The sequence below is a fragment of the Dermacentor silvarum genome, chromosome 4, assembly GCF_013339745.2.
Source record: "Dermacentor silvarum isolate Dsil-2018 chromosome 4, BIME_Dsil_1.4, whole genome shotgun sequence".
Taxonomy (NCBI): Eukaryota; Metazoa; Arthropoda; class Arachnida; order Ixodida; family Ixodidae; genus Dermacentor; species Dermacentor silvarum.
Genome location: NC_051157.2, coordinates 11488176 through 11501288, shown reverse-complemented (window position 1 = coordinate 11501288; position 13113 = coordinate 11488176). Strand labels below are relative to the sequence as shown.

Here is a 13113-nt window from a genome sequence, read left to right as displayed (position 1 = left end):
GGAATACCCTATTTCAATAGAGATGATGCAGGATATTGGATTGCCTGAATACTTTGTAACATGTACTGCTGAGTTCGCGCAGGGCAGGGAGTTTTACTGTGCACAAAGTGGAATTTCGTCAAGAAACTTCAGGCAAACGCGCTGGGTTCCGCAAGGCTCAGTTCTATCCCCGCTGTTGTTTAATATCTTGCACAGCTCCATTCCTTGTCACCAGAATGGAAGCACGAACGTTTACGCTGTTGATAATTTTTTTTCTTTTTTTGCTTCGGCAAATGATATTCAGTCACTCTACGAGTGCTTGCAGGAATACCTATGCGAGTTGGAAGCATAGCTGGACAGTATCCACTTGTCCCTTAATTTTAATAAGAGCGTCGTTCTTGTCTTTCCTCTACAATTAGACCCAGTTATTATATCCCTTTCGTACTGCCATTCCACGATTCCACAAATGAAAAAAGTCAGGTATCTTCGAATTATTTATGATGGAAATCTTAACTGGCGTCGCCATATTGAACATATAACTTCAAAAGCTTCCCGTGCAATGGGGATATTGAGAAGGAAAATCAATAATCGATGAGGCATGCGCAGAGATACACTCATAATGATTTACCGCGTGTATATCCGACCTATACTAGAGTTTGGATGTGTGTTATTCTCCGGCTTGAAACGGGAAGCGCTCCGCATATGTCTGGGGCTACCAACGTTTGTAACAAACGCCGTGGTCTACAAGGAATCACGACTACCTTCCCTAGAAATGAGATTTAAAATACTCACTGTTGAAACATTCATAAGGCTCTATGAATCTCCACTAAGAAGATTCCAGTCGATCTTTATCAGTCAACCAGCCCTATTTTTTTGGAGTCTCATGACCTCGGTTTCACACGCCACTGGCGATTATATAACACATTTCGTTATTGAGTGCGTTAAATGTACACCCGGCGACAAAATATCATGGACCATGAGAAAAAGCTGAATATCTCCGCAGCCTCACAACACAGCCTGGTATTTGCATTTCGGGCCTCGACTAGAAGATTGCCAGCAACATTGTCGTATATAGTTTTACTGGCTCGGGAATTGAACGTTTTCTGAGATCCCGTGGTCCGTAAACTCTTGTCGCCGGGTGAACATATAAATGATGTAATCATGGTAAGCAGTATCTTAAATCTATTGGTTATTAATTATGATGACATATACCCCAACACTGCAAAGCAGCTTCCCTGGCATATATTCTTAACAGCTTACTCCAGGCTCACTTGAATGAGCTCCACACAAACGTAGTTATAGCAACGGATTCTTCGCAGTGTGAGGAAAAGGTCGGAGTTGGTGTTTTTTCATCGTCATTGTATTAGGCGTTTTCTGTTCGGCTGCTAGACTTCACTCCAATATTCCCTGCGGAATTCCTAGCTGCTGTCCTAGCATTGCGTATGCTACAGCCTTCCACGACAACCGCGGTAATAACATGACTCTTTATCGTTGTGTACCTCTCTTACTGCTCCCGGCGAGTCGCATATATTAAAAAAAAATGTCGCAGTTTCACCGGAAAGGCGAAGCATCAATTGCGATAGCAAATTAGTAGAGATAGTAGTTTTAGTAGTGGATAGTAGAGTAAGGATAGTAGTTTTATCAGCTGTATAAACTTGGACATGCAGCAGCACCAGCAACGCGCAGAACTGTTGTCGACGCCGTCGGCGTTTTGCCCGCGTTCGCTACCGAACGCGCGCGGCGTTGGTGATCGTTGGCGGTGCCTCTGGGGCGGCTCGGAGGTTTTCGACGAGATCAGAACGGGACACTGGTCGCCCGCGTTAGCACCGAACGCGCGCGGCGTTGCAAGGTGACTGTTGCCGGTGCCTCTGGGGCGGCTCGGAGGTTTTCGACGAGATCAGAACGGGACACTCGTCGAGCAGCGTCGGAAGTCTTTACCACGTTCCCGCCTCGCATTGTTTTTAAATAGGCATTTGGTGCCGCAGCTAAACGTCGCCTCCCCTCCCTCCCTCCCGTCCCCCCACGGCCTTTCGCGCGACGGAATAAGTCGCGTTTGCGATCTGTATATAGGTGATTGTAAAGGAGGAAAGAGACGCTTAATTCTGCAGCCCTTCATGGAGCACGGCGCAGAACGCGCCTTTGCTCTCCGCCGTGCGTTCGCTCCCCGTGAAAGCACGTGTCCCTCGCGCCCTTTCACTCGCACATACAGCATACGGCGCGCGGCGACGATTTCATCGCCGTTGACGTCATACGGAACCTCACGGCGACGGCGACAGTGACGGCGACGCCGACGGCAGAAATCCGCTTTGGTGTGTCCATATAATTGCTATAGCAATAAAACTTTACTCACTGGCTCCAAGTCATCTGCGCAGTTTACGATTAGTATGGTTACCTGGACAAAGGTATATTGTTTAACCAAGCGGCATACAGTTTGGCCAACGCTTCCATTGCAGGCCCTGTGTTTACCCTACTTTCGATGACGGGTTTCATCATGTCTGTCAGGTTTCGAAATTGCACCTCTTTGACGTCAAAATCTAATCTAATGTCCACCACGGAACTGCACCGCTTACAACCCCCTTGGAGCAGGAACGTTTGCAGAACAAGACAGACAGAAGTGACATTAACGAGACTGCGATGTCGAGACCCACCCCTAAATTTATACATGTACCGATCTGGTCTGACAATTTCTCCTTTGTGCCATTTCTACAACACATTCGAGACAGTTGAACATTACTTACTGGACTGCTGGCGTTTCTCCTCTGAGAAAAAAGACATTGCAAAACGCAATGCGATAGCTCAACCTCCCCTTGAACTCTCCGGTGCTGCTGTCTTTCGGAGCTTATGTGCTTGGACACTCACGCAGGGATGTATGCATCGCCATAGAGAAATTCATTGTTGAATCTAACTAATTTCATTGTTAATCGTACTAATAATTTCATTCTTCCCTCATTGTCTCATTTATATATATAAATATATATTCCTTCTTTTTATATGTTCTGTTAGGATGACTCTTTATTGAAGTCTTGGATATTACTCGCTTTAATTTATTCATCAAAATTATGGATTTATAAATTTTTCTATTAGCACATGCGTAAAATCTGTACGACTCTCGGTCAACCCTCGTGAGTGGGTATGTGCCAAAGACTTTTAGGTGATCATCATCAGCATCAACATTACCGTTGATCACCGCTGCTCGTGGGCACCGTCCTGACTGCAGAGGAACCCGGCAGTTTGTCGTGGCAGCCAGAAATGTTTCCTTTCCACTATTATACTGCGAACCAAGTGAAGGACTGCCTGGAGAGCAACATACAGGAGCTAGTCAATACCCTCGAGCAAGGCTTTCGCAACATGTCCCTGGGACCCTTCGGCGGCGTCGTTCAACCCGACAGAAGCGTCGTGCCCGTCCGGGACCGTAATGGGTGCGCTTAATGGAGATAGCACTTACTTTATGAACGACCCGCTAGTGTTAGTAGCAAGGAATGAAGTGCACGACTAAAAGTACGTGCCGGTTCCTAGTTGGGACAGCTTGACTCTGTTTGAAATTCTGCAGGAGCAGTCTAAACTTGGATTTGGAGACGAATTATTCATCTCGATTCGTGGTGCACACGGCTAGTGGCAATTACTGCTGGTCACGACGAGAGGAGCGCGGTAAGGTTGTAAAATAGCCCGTCTCCCTGCTGACAGGAGGCTGGTGTCCATGTCGGCGTACAGCGCAGCTGGCGATGCCCTGGCCACGAGGGTGGTGACCTTCTACCCTGACAATCCTGCCTCGGCCTTGCCTATTGTTCAGGGCGTGGTACTGCTCTTCCACGCCGGCACCGGCACCGTCAAATGCGTACGTTGCTTCACTCTACGTGTGGATGTAGTCGCCTTTGAATTATTACTTACCTCTGCTTAATTGTAATAGCGTGACTGTTCTGGTGCTGTTGAGCATAGCTTGCAAACTTATTAAAAACGAACCGTGCAATGTTAAGTTCCAGCTGCAACGAATGATTACGTCACACAAGATCTTTATTACTTATCCGCTAGAACGCACAACTTGTGAGTTATTTCTCATTTATCTACAGTTGCAATGTTATTGGCTGCATTCGTTCTGCGCTGCCTTGTGGTTTCCCACTTGCCATACTGCATGAGAGATTCACAAAAGAATGAAAACCCGCGTTTTTCAGGTACTGCAAGAGTGACAAGGCTAACCTGTGGGCACCCACCCCGGTGGCCCAGTGGCTAAGGCGTTGCGCTGCTGAGCTCACGGTCGCGGGTCCGACTCCGATGGGGTCTGAGTGCAAAAACGCTCGTATTAGCGTGCAGTGAATGCACGTTAAGAACCACAAATGGCCAAAATTAATCTGAAGCCCCCTACTACGGCGTACCGCATAATCAGATCGTGGTTCTGCATGGCGCGTAAAACCCCCGAATGTAATTTAACTTCTGGTCAAATTCTCACAGTTTATACACTTGCTTAAACAGCCGTCCGTGATGCACTGTCGGTACAGATATGTTTTGTTATTGCCGGTTCAAGTTCGCACAGTTCTATAAGCTTGTGTGAAGTTTGGAATTGTGCGTAGAAAACAGTTTTGCCGAGCACAGGTTAGCTTCTCGGTATGTGCATAACTGAAGCACAAGCATGCAAGAAAGTAGCAGCAGAAGCAAATTAATGTGTGGATAGTCATCCTGCTTGTCGTTTGTACCTCGAAACACACAGAATTGCATGTGGAGACAGGGAGTTATATGAAACCAGGCATACGCAGCCATTTATACATAGCAAAGCTGCAGCTCTGCGTGTATACTCAAGTATGCAGGCACCGAGGAAAAGGTTGCTTAAACTCTAATCTTATCTTCTGTTTTACTCGTTGACTCGTTTTGATAATCCATAGTTGACAGCCTGGTGGAGCCGTAAAGACGAACTGCCAGATATCCAAAATTGGTCACGTTACGATTGCGCTCACAGGTCAGTCGATAACAGCAATAGGAAATCACGACGTGTACGTAAGTTTAGCCTGAAATACCTCAATCAATGCCAAGCATATTTAGAAACACTGATGGAATTTGCATGTCTATATAACAGTTATTCAACACACACACGTTGATGGTGAGGCTGCGTTAGTGCTCGTATGTAATCGCACAGTTCACGAGGCATTCATAACAAAAATGTTTTAGGACACTGTTTACTAAGGTAAACCAGTTCTGCGGAAGCCCGCAAGGTGGAGAAAAGTTCACGAAAGGGAAAACCACCCGACTGTACCACGAAGCTGCAAAGGGCACCCAGACGGGTTTCTGACACAGAAAGCTACGCAGTTAAAGGAACATTCGTCTTGATCGCGGATTTGAACCCAGGACCAATGCCTTTTCGGGCTGGTCGCTCTACCATCTGAGGTAACCAGGACGCTAGCCGACGTGTATGGGTTCTCCTTGTAGTTTTGTGCTACAGTCTCATGGATGACAATTTTAATTTTCATGAACTTTCCTCCGCCTTGCGGGATTCTCATGCACTGATTTCTATGATTTCGGGTTGTCGATTAATTCGCCCTCGCTCTGTGACGAGCCTCCTTGTTGTTTACAGAATTCGAATCCCGGACCAGGACGAATGTTTCTTCAACTGCAAAGCTTTCTTTCTGAGAAGCCCGTATCAGTTTTATTCGTAGCTTCGTGCATGCAGCCGGGTGGATGACAATTTTTTTCCCTTTCAATGTTTTACTAACCCTATATACCGTACTCTTCTCTTTTTTTAGGACAAAGTCAACAAGTGTAGGGAAAATACAAGAGCGGGGGGGGGGGGGGGGGGGTTCTAACTTGTCGTGCACGTTCATCCTGTGATTCCTTTTCGCTCCTTCGCCTTTGTTTAATTTGGCTGCATCAGGAGAAGACCTCGTAGGCGCAGCACTAGACCTGCACTGCTCGTTCAAAACACGGATGATTTCATCGAGCGGCGGTGGCCGTGCTTTCTTCGACGATTTGCTAGACATAATGAGGCACAGAGAAAGCGCCACACGCCGACAAAGCGGGTTGATAAGGAAGTTTTGTCGGGAGGTCAAAAGGAGGTCCAATTACGTTTTCATTAATCTTTAAACACTGAATAAGAAGCTTTTAAAAGCGAATATCTTTCTTTGTCTCTTTCGGTCGTTTTCGTCGTTGTCGGACTTTGGCCGCCGTTACAAAGGCACCGAAGCAAAGGGCGCGTTCGTCGTCGAACGCTCCCTGAGCGTTCGATCAGGGCTTTGTGGCGTCTATATGGTTGACTGCTAGGGAAGGACAGCCCTCCTCGTCTCTCGGTGCCCTCTCCCCCTGTGGCAGCTGCGGGAGAGGAGGACGACAGTCGCACATCACTCCGGTACTTGCGCCGCTGGAGACAGCACACACATGATGAATATAGACAGATGTGCCAGTTAACGACTCTGTTCTCTATGGAATTACGCAATGATACAGCGAATGCTACCTAACAATCCTCACTGATACCCTCCGCGGTGGCAGTGGCTATGCCGTTCTGCTGCAGAGCACGAGGTAGCGGGTTCAATTCCCGGCAGCGGCGGCCGCATTTGGACGGGGGCGAAAGCAAAAACTCTCGTGTACTTAGATTTAGGTACACGTTAAAGAATCCCCGATGGTCAAAATTAATCCGAAACCCTCCAGCTAATTCTCTCATAGCCCCATTGTTGTTTTGGAATGGTAAACCCCATGAATCGACCAACAAATAAATGTCCTCACTGCAACAAATATACACCTTCAAGCGGATTTAATCGTTCGGTTTTTCACTTGCGTTGACAATCATCGTCGATGGTTTCTGCACATTTTCATTATTAAAAAAAATCAATTCGCGTCATTAGTGGTCCTTCAAACTTTCACACTCTTCCCTGCATTTCACACATTGCTTTATTTTTATTTCCTGTTTCAGGTCATGGATGCGAGGGAGATAACTGCTTATCGCACTGCAGCAGCATCCACAGTGGCCACAAAGGTAAGGTGAACCGCGACTTTCGCTTTTTTGACAAAACAGCGACAGTATCGCCGTAAGGGAAGTGATTTCCCGCGACGCAAGCCGATGCGTGGACATGTACGTGTGCATGTGATGTTTTGTGCTAATCGAAAGGGAAAACAGCGCGAAAAAACACGACAAGAAGACAAGAAGGGGGACACACACCAGCGCTGTCTAGTCGGTACATACTCGAAAGGGAAAACAGCGCGAAAGAACACGACAAGAAGACAAGAAGGGGGACACACACCAGCCCAAGCCTCTACGGTTTTGTGCTAATGAATTTCTGCCGAAGACACGCTGTGATAGTATTCAAGAGACCAGCGCTACACTGTTACTTTTCTACTATGGTCTATATTTGGTTGTAGGTGTTCTGTGGTGTAACCATTTGCCTTTTAGTCCGTAACTTCTCTTCCATCAGTTAACGTTTGCTATCTCGATGCCTACTGCCACTATAGACCAGTGTTGTACACGTTCCTCTAAAACAGCAACGAAAGTTCGTTCCTCGTTCCTTCCAAATTTTGAAACGAGTTCCCGTTACAAGTTCCTTTAATGCGAAAGGAACGCCTTCCAGTTACACTTCGAAGTTCGAACATTGGAACGTGTCGTTACATTGATGTTACGTTTAATTTTTTAACAGCTAGTGGAGCTGTTTAAGCTCTTGGTTAGGCCGCGTAGTGCGAACAAGGAACTGCGCCTGGCGATGACGTCACCACGCGTTGCCTAGCAACGCCTCACACAGCTCTTGCGAGGCGTTGCTAGGCAACGCACGTGAAGTCATCGCTCGGCGAGGTTACCACCCTCTCCCAGGTTACCTTCGCCGCAGCGCGAGGCACGGCCGACGTATCCGGCGTTCGTCGGCGTGCCTTGGCTGCAGCCGGCGTCGAGATTCAACATGCTGCATTTCGCGCCGGCCTCGTCACCTAGAACAGACCGCATCCGCGTCTCGTCGAGCAAGATGGGCTGGTGGATAGCCGTAATTACGGAAGGCGCGAAAACCGACCCCTCTATAGACCAACCCGTGCGCCGCGCCGCACCGCCTAGACGAATGCGCATTTTATACGAAACAACGAGTTTCAGGATGATACGAAACTGTGAACTCGCTGCACGTGCCGCCACCAGTATCCATCAGCCCATCTTGCTCGACGAGACGCGGTCCATTCTGGGTGACGAGGCCGGCGCGAAATGCAGCATGTCGCATCTCGACGCCGGCTGCAGCCGGGGCACGCCGACGAACGTCCGATACGTCGGCCACGCATCGCGCCGGACTATAGAGTGCTGCGCTTTCGCTGGCGTGGCGTCCCCGTGCCGAGCCCGCTCGCGCGTTAACGCTACGTCGGACTATATAAAGTGGTCTTTAGAAGACTGCGCGCCGACCCAGAGTATCGTACTCAGGTTCGGCTACGTTTGCTAAGAACCAGCCAAGCCAAACCAAGTTAAGCAAAGGAAACCAAAGTTAAAGCTAGGGAAGGGCCACCAGCTTCGCTGTTTGCCCAGTCTTCGCACCACTTAGTGTGAAGCTGCCCCTAGTTTTTCTTAATTGAAATATAGTGTCGGATAATCCTGCAGCAAAATGAGCAATTTAAAACTCACATCAAACTACGTATATTGTACGAAATTGAACATCGCCGGCGGCAGATTATCTGGAGATAAAAAGAATTCAAACACACCTGGACAAATTTCTAAAATTATAATTTCTAAAACGCTGCAGACATGTCTAACTGCAACTTTGGTGCTCGTCTATTACAAGTGCAACATATATGGCACTTTCCATTTCGGTCTTCAAATGCGCAGTCAGGATACTGCGCTTCAGATGTGCAAACATGCACCAATATAATCAATTTTCTTGCACAAGAAACCGCATGGAAAGGAACAATATAGAGGCGCTTATTGAATGCTGACTCAATATTGCTGTATGAGCGGGTAAAAATATCCAGAATACACATTCGCAGCTTAGTAAAGTCCCTTGTTTTATCGCAGCAATATAACGGAGAACCCAGGGAAAAAAATGCACCATAGTCACGTGACAGGCAAGCGGTAGTTCCTTATAATTGCGCCTCACGCAGTCGCCCCGGATCCGCCCTGCAGTATGATGTGCTGAGTAGTGCGTGCGTCTGTTAAGTCCGGTGGGACTTTTACAGAAGGAACGCCGTTCACTCTGCCGTTACTTCGTAAACCTAACGAGTTACCGTTACAGTTCCACCGACCCTTAACGGAACGGTGGCGTTCCTCCGTTCCTCCCAAAAGGAACTAGTTCCAGGAACGCCGTTCCGTACAACACTGTCATAGACGTCCAGTTAAGACAGCATCTTATGCCGGGTCTTAAGAAAGGACAGCATCGTCGCAGAAATCACCAGCCAAGCTTAATTGTATCATTTAGCTGTAGCTTTATATAGTTTGTAGCAGAGAAGAGTCATATCAGGCTGATCACTTGGCTGCTTATACTTTTCACAGTACCTGGCCACTGAGAAACCGAAAATCCTCGCCGTGATGGGTGCCGGGACGCAGGCAAAGAGCCACATCATCGTGCTGTCCAAGGTGTTCCAGTTCGATGAGGTGGGTGCGCCGCAAGCTAGTATACTTTCAATTGATATGACATCGTTTGGACGACTTTCCCTCAGCCCAAACGACGGCTCGGGAGAGCGCTTTTGTTTGAAGGCGTTAGCATTAGGAGTGTCAAAGTGGAAAAATGTCCTCGCGCTCATTGACCAATGTATCCCAATTATCACAATTTCTAACGATATAGGAAACCCTTGGTTCACCAAATCCCTTCGTAAACAAAGAAACAGGAAAAAAAAGTTTGCAGTCTCGCCCGAAGGGCGAAGCATCAATTGCGATAGCAAATTAGTAGAGAGCTATTCGGAGTAGGGATATTGTTTTATCAGCTGCATAACCTTGGACACATTCGCTCAGCGCGCACAAGCAAACATCGAATAGATCACACTCGATGACCGCAGACAACCACTGTCAAAACGTTGGCAGCAAGCGCAGCCGCCGCAGCGAGCGAAGGTTCTTGCGGTCTATCGCTTCAACGGAAACTGAGCGGCGAATGCACAGCGCATACAAAGGTCAGAGCCGTGTGGAGATAAGAGACGGTGCGGGCGACCGCCACAGCAGGGCAAAGTACAAACGCAGTTGGTGGCAGAGTAGAAGCTGCCCCCCCCCCCCCCACTCCTTCCCGCGCTGCCTTCCCGCTTCCTTGCTTTCGCGTGAGAGATTGAGTGGCCAGTTCCCCTTGCGCCCGGTTGCAAGATGCGCATTTCGTGCGCACCACAGCGTCGCCCCGCCTCCCTCCCTCCCATAACCCCACGGCCTCTCGCGCGACGGAAGTCGCGTTTGCTTTCCGCCGTGCGTTCACTCTCCGTGATAGCGCGCGGGGGAATACGGCGCACGGCGACGATTTTATCGCCCTTGGACTTTATATGGAACCTCACGGCGACGACGACAACGACGGTGACGACGACGGCAGAAATCCGGTTGAAGTGTCCTCCTATAATTGCTATCGCAATAAAACGCTTGTACTGTAATGCGAAGCGCGCTGGTACATTTTCTGCTTGGTAACAATACAAACAATGCTTGACCAGTTACTGTTCTGCAATATGCAATGCCAAAGATAAATTTTTCAACACCTATTTGTCTTCCCTTATGCAAAATAATCCAAAGAAATTCTGGCGCTTCATATCCCCTGACCAAGGCACAAAACCAGTTATCATTACTGGATGAAAACAACCTTCCTCTCTCAGATTCCGATTGCTCTTCTACATTTAATACGTTTTTCCTCATATGTATTCACTCGGGAAGATAATTCCGTCGTGCCATATGTCCCTGAGCACAACTGTCAGTACATGCAGCCCATTGAAATCACGGTGGATGGTATCGCATGTCAAATTAGGCAGCTTAAGGCATCTTCATCAACCGGTATCGATGATATTAACTCCAAAATGCTAAAAATATCGTTTTTATATCCAGCACAATATTATACCACATATTTCGACAGTCACTGTCATCTGGACAACTGCCAGACGACTGGAAAATAATTAAATTAATACCGATTTTTAAATCCGGAAATAAGAATTTACGTCAAGCTGCTTGAACCAGCTTTTTGCCCTAGCATCCATTTCCAATGTGTATTTTTGGAAAAAAATAAAAATGATTTGATTTGATTTGATTTGATACCTGAAACTACCGTCCGATATCACTCACATGCATCTGCTGCAAACGTCTTGAGCATATAATTGCCTCCCACGTCTACAATCACCTGGAGACTAACAATTTCTTCTTTATAAACCAGCACGGATTCAGGAAGGGCATGTCATCCGAAACGCAGCTACTGGAATTGACCACTGAACTTCATTCCAACATGAACAATGGCCTACAGACCGATTCCATATTTCTTAATTTTGCCAAAGCTTTCGATCGGGTCGCCCATTGCCGCCTTATTTCTAAATTATCTGCCCTTCAGTTAGATTCTCTCACTTTATCAATACTTCGGAATTTTCTTTCACTTCGCAAGCAGTTCACGACTGTTAATAATACTTCCTCTCACTCTTCCTACGTCTTTTCTGGCGTTCCACAGGGCAGAATTCTAGGCCCGCTTCTTTTCTGGATCTATATAAATGACCTGCCAAATAACATATCAACTATTAGAATCTTTTCTCATGACTGCATGTTATACAGAGCAATAAACGGTCCCGACGACCACCTGGTCCTTCAAGACGATCTCAACATTATCTCTGACTGGTGTAGCACCTGGCTCATGACCCTAAATACTAACAAATTCCCACAACTTCAATATGCCCTTCTTCCGGCGCTATTACACAAAATTTTCCGTCGCGTGTAAAAACCAAAGAAAGAAAAGCCGTCGCGAATTAAGGGGCGCCTTCAGAAAAACAAGGGGGGAGGGGAGGTGTAGGGTGTATGTAGGGAAATCACTCATCGGAGAGCTGCTTCTTGCGCCAAGACAATGCCTAATGGGATTTATTGTGTGTGTTTAAAAAGAAAAGAGAGAGAGAGAGAGTTGAGTTTCTGGTTGCGTCTCAGTGCGTTCTTGATGAGCTATAGGAAATACTTCACGAACGCAAAAGAACCAGAATCGCAGTGGCCAGCTCCGCAACGGAAACCAAGGACAGCGGGCCGAGGCTCGGTGAGCGTGAGATGTTGCACAAGGTTGCGCACAAAAAAGCGGAAGCAGGGGGAAACGCGTCTAATAAGAAGTGTCTTCCAAGTCAGTGCTCGCGGGGGCTGTTCTTTCGGTCGCAGCCTTGTTTAAATGCCTGGCCTCTGTGTGCCCGCTCTCTTGTCTCGCCTCGACGCTGCGCGTTTCCCAGTCCGCCCGCCCGAGACGAGTTCAAGTGATCACGCAGTCGGGCAGGGTCGGTATAGACACACCAATTGATTGGAGTCGCTTGCGCTGGGTTTCATGCAAACGAGCCTCCCGCGCAGATCCGCGTGTGGAACCACCGTGAGCACTCGGCCATGTCCCTGGTGCACGATCTGTCCAAGCGCGGTGTCAAGCTGCAGTACATGTCCTCGCCCAGGGACGCCGTCTGCGACGCCGACGTGGTCGTGACGGCCACAGCTTCGCCCACGCCCATCGTGCAGTTCGAGTGGCTCAAGATGGGCGCGCACGTCAACGGTACGCGCACATCGCCCACTGACCGCGTCGTGACTGCCGAAACAGTCCGGTGTGCCTTTAGCAACTCTTTATAGCATATTTGATACGGAGACGCACAACTCGTCATTTGTTCATTGACTGTAATAACAAGGATGAACTATGCACGGTCGCCAAAAGGTTGCATACCAGCTGTCATTGTATGCTCACTATGGACTTATTGCTGCCGACATTAACTTCCCGAACATCAGTTATTTACAGCACCGCACCTTTCTTATGCAATTATATTATTTTTCTTATTTTCTGCGTTTTTATTTTCCGTTTCAAATCGTTATTAATGCTATGCTTTTGCCGTTACATGCCCCCGCATTCACTTGAGAATTTTGATGTTTTCACCAGATGTGGCATAACCTTTTCTGTGCTTTCTTGTTTTCGTTGCACGTTTGAATGTGCTTCAGTATGTACTCGCCGTGCCATTTCATTTTTTACTTCCTTTCATTTCTACTCCATTTCACGGCACGGAGTTTTACACTAATAAACTCCGCTCTGTAAATAG

General features: G+C 47.7%; 1 protein-coding gene across 1 annotated transcript in view; it reads left to right on the top strand.

Moving 5' to 3' along the window:
• The first annotated feature begins 3668 nt into the window (after positions 1-3668).
• Positions 3669-13113, top strand: part of LOC119448136 (ketimine reductase mu-crystallin-like) — an 11743-nt gene continuing 2298 nt past the window's right edge. Inside the window, exons 1-4 of the mRNA XM_037711602.2 lie at positions 3669-3814; positions 6869-6931; positions 9401-9502; positions 12389-12581. Of these exons, the coding sequence (XP_037567530.2) occupies positions 3677-3814; positions 6869-6931; positions 9401-9502; positions 12389-12581 (496 nt within the window). The 5' untranslated portion in view covers positions 3669-3676. The remainder of the gene's footprint in view (positions 3815-6868; positions 6932-9400; positions 9503-12388; positions 12582-13113) is intronic.